General features: G+C 52.9%; 1 protein-coding gene across 1 annotated transcript in view; it reads left to right on the top strand.

The window, feature by feature from the left end:
* The window catches only part of MAP3K9 (mitogen-activated protein kinase kinase kinase 9), a 69,892-nt gene that overhangs the window by 60,535 nt on the left and 6,563 nt on the right, over window positions 1-2,794 (top strand). Inside the window, exons 8-9 of the mRNA XM_015599555.2 lie at window positions 165-277; window positions 1,209-2,012. Of these exons, the coding sequence (XP_015455041.1) occupies window positions 165-277; window positions 1,209-2,012 (917 nt within the window). The remainder of the gene's footprint in view (window positions 1-164; window positions 278-1,208; window positions 2,013-2,794) is intronic.

The following is a 2,794-nucleotide window of genomic DNA, read 5'->3' as shown; positions in this document are numbered from 1 at the left end:
CCTTTGTTAATGGAGCAGGTGGGCTCAGTAAGGTTCATTGCCTGTACTCCAAGGCTTTGGGGCTTCAGTGTGATTAAGCAGACAGGGAAAGACATTTCCACAGGCCCATACAGCTGAGGGTGGAGTAAGGAAAGTAACCAGTTTCCTCATTTCCCCTCATTTAGCCTCAAGTCCCTGGTAGATGGATACAAACAGTGGTCATCCAGTGCCCCCAACCTGGGGAAGGGCCCGAGGAGTAGCCCAGCTCTGCCAGGGTTCACCAGCCTCATGGAGATGGGTAAGCGTTGCCCTTGTCTTGACTCTCTCCCCGTTCCCTCCGAGAATTCTTGGCCAACCTTCTAGGACTGTTTAGAATTATTACACCATGGGGGTTGTCTCCTCTTCCTCAACTCCTGGTCCCCCACCCTATTTCCTCTTAGTTTGCCCTACTCCCATTTCATTGAATCCTCCCAAATTACTACTGCTGCTGTAGAGCCTGTCCTTGGCCTTCTATCCCAAGGGGCCAGGTATAGTCTTCTTAGGGCAGGGCAGAAGGGTGAGGCATTTCCTTTGTCTGGGTCTGTTTCCTGGCATTTTAATGTGGGGAATCCACAAAACAAGAGATGGTGATAGAAGACGCCACAGTCTTCCACTTAAGGAAGTTTTGCAGTGTTACCTATGGTTACTGAATGGGTAAGGTTTTCTCCAGGCTCTCGGATAGTCCTCTTCTCTCTGGAGATTTCCAAAGTTGTAGTCGGTCAGTCTATAGAGCATACTGGCCTTTAACCATGTAGGGAATTCTAACCTTTTCCAGAAAACTAGTCCTAAGACCAGTCTCTAGGCTATCATTCAGGAAATCCAAGGTCCCTTCCAATTTTAAGGTGCAAAAAATGAGGAATGGTTCTGTTCTATCCATTGTTCCAGGAAACTCATGCTATACTTCTTGTATTGAGGGATCCTATAAAAGAAGTAGCAAATTAGCAGATGTCCTTTCTGCAAATAGGGAAACAGGCTCTGGAGTGGAGAGTGATTTCCTCATGTTGGTCACAGTTGAGTGAGGATGCATAGAGCCCTATTGGTTCAATGCCCAGTCCCTTGTCCTGCCCATTAGACTGTTTGACCTCTGCATCCCTGACTGTAAGCCAAGAGGCCTGGAGTTGGAGAGGAGGATCAGAATCTTGTTTTTGCTGCTTATTCCTATTTCCTGTCTGTTCCTCTCATCTTTACAGAGGATGAGGACAGTGAAGGCCCAAGGAGTGGGGAGAGTCGTCTACAGCATTCACCCAACCAGTCCTACCTCTGTATCCCATTCCCTCGTGGAGAGGATGGGGATGGCCCCTCCAGTGATGGAGTCCACGAGGAGCCCACCCCAGTCAACTCAGCTACCAGTACCCCTCAGCTGACGCCAACCAATAGCCTCAAGCGGGGCGGCACCCACCACCGCCGCTGCGAGGTGGCTCTGCTTGGCTGCGGGGCTGTTCTTGCAGCCACAGGCCTAGGGTTTGACCTGCTGGAAGCTGGCAAGTGCCAGCTGCTTCCCCCAGAGGAGCCTGAGCCACCAGCCAGGGAGGAGAAGAAGAGGCGTGAGGGTCTTTTTCAGAGGGCCAGTCGTCCTCGTCGAAGCACCAGCCCCCCATCCCGGAAGCTCTTCAAGAAGGAAGAGCCCATGCTGTTGCTAGGAGACCCCTCTGCTTCCCTAACACTGCTCTCTCTCTCCTCCATCTCCGAGTGCAACTCCACCCGCTCCCTACTGCGTTCTGACAGTGATGAGATCGTGGTGTATGAGATGCCTGTCAGCCCGGTGGAGGCCCCACCCTTGACCCCCTGCACCCACAACCCCTTGGTCAATGTCCGAGTGGAGCGCTTCAAGCAAGACCCTAACCAATCACTGACTCCCACCCACGTCACCCTTACGGCCCCCACACATCTCAGTGGTCACCGGCGGACTCCTTCTGATGGCGCCCTCAAACCAGCGGCTGTCCAAGCCAGCAGGAGCCCCTCCAGCAATGGGTTGAGCCCCAGCCCTGGTGCAGGTGAGTCCTGCCCTCCTCCTCTTTTCTCTTTCCTGCCTTTGTGCCTCCCCGCAGTGTGGAGACGTTAGGAGTGAACGCCATTCCTCCTCTGACTCAGCCAATCAAGACATGCTGACCCGGGGTGGAGAAGGTGGTGAATTCTCTCCATCCTGTACCTCAGGAGTCTTCCCTGAGGAGTGGAAGAAGCAGGCAGGTTCTAGGAAGGACCACACCGGGGACTCCTGTGGACATGCGGGCCCCGGGTCTTGGAGTGAACCGTGCAGTGCTTTCAGGGCTCGGGAAGGCCAGGGGGCTAGCTCTGTTTTCTCCCTACAGATTAGACCAAAATTACTGGAAGGAATTCTGCCCTGTGTCTAGGAGGGGTATTTTCTGTCACGTAGCTGGCTCTTGCCTCTCTTTATAGCATGAGTACAGGCACACTCATAAGGCAGGCTTCCGCCCGTGCCTCTCACGCCCTTCAGCACTCATCCCTTACTCATGCCTGACTCTTCAGACGTGGACGTGTGTCCAGGTAAATGGCTGCATTTGTGCATATGCCTGCCTTCTCCCTCTGACACCTGTGACACCTGGGCATGCACATGCTCATCCTAGGTCTTTCTCGCTACTGCCCCTTGCTTCCTAGAAGACTTGGGTCTGATTTGGAAACCACCTCTAATCCAGTAGGAGAGGAGATGGCAATACCCTTTCAGTGAGATTTCAGTGTGAATGACAATGGTATTTGACCATTCAGCTGGCCCTCCCCTCTTCAGATATGTTTGTTAAACTCAAATGTATGACCTCTT

This window comes from Pteropus alecto, unplaced genomic scaffold (genome assembly GCF_000325575.1).
Source record: "Pteropus alecto unplaced genomic scaffold, ASM32557v1 scaffold8, whole genome shotgun sequence".
NCBI classification, from domain to species: domain Eukaryota; kingdom Metazoa; phylum Chordata; class Mammalia; order Chiroptera; family Pteropodidae; genus Pteropus; species Pteropus alecto.
Note: the sequence above shows the minus strand (reverse complement) of the source record. Positions and strands in the feature narration are given on the sequence as shown.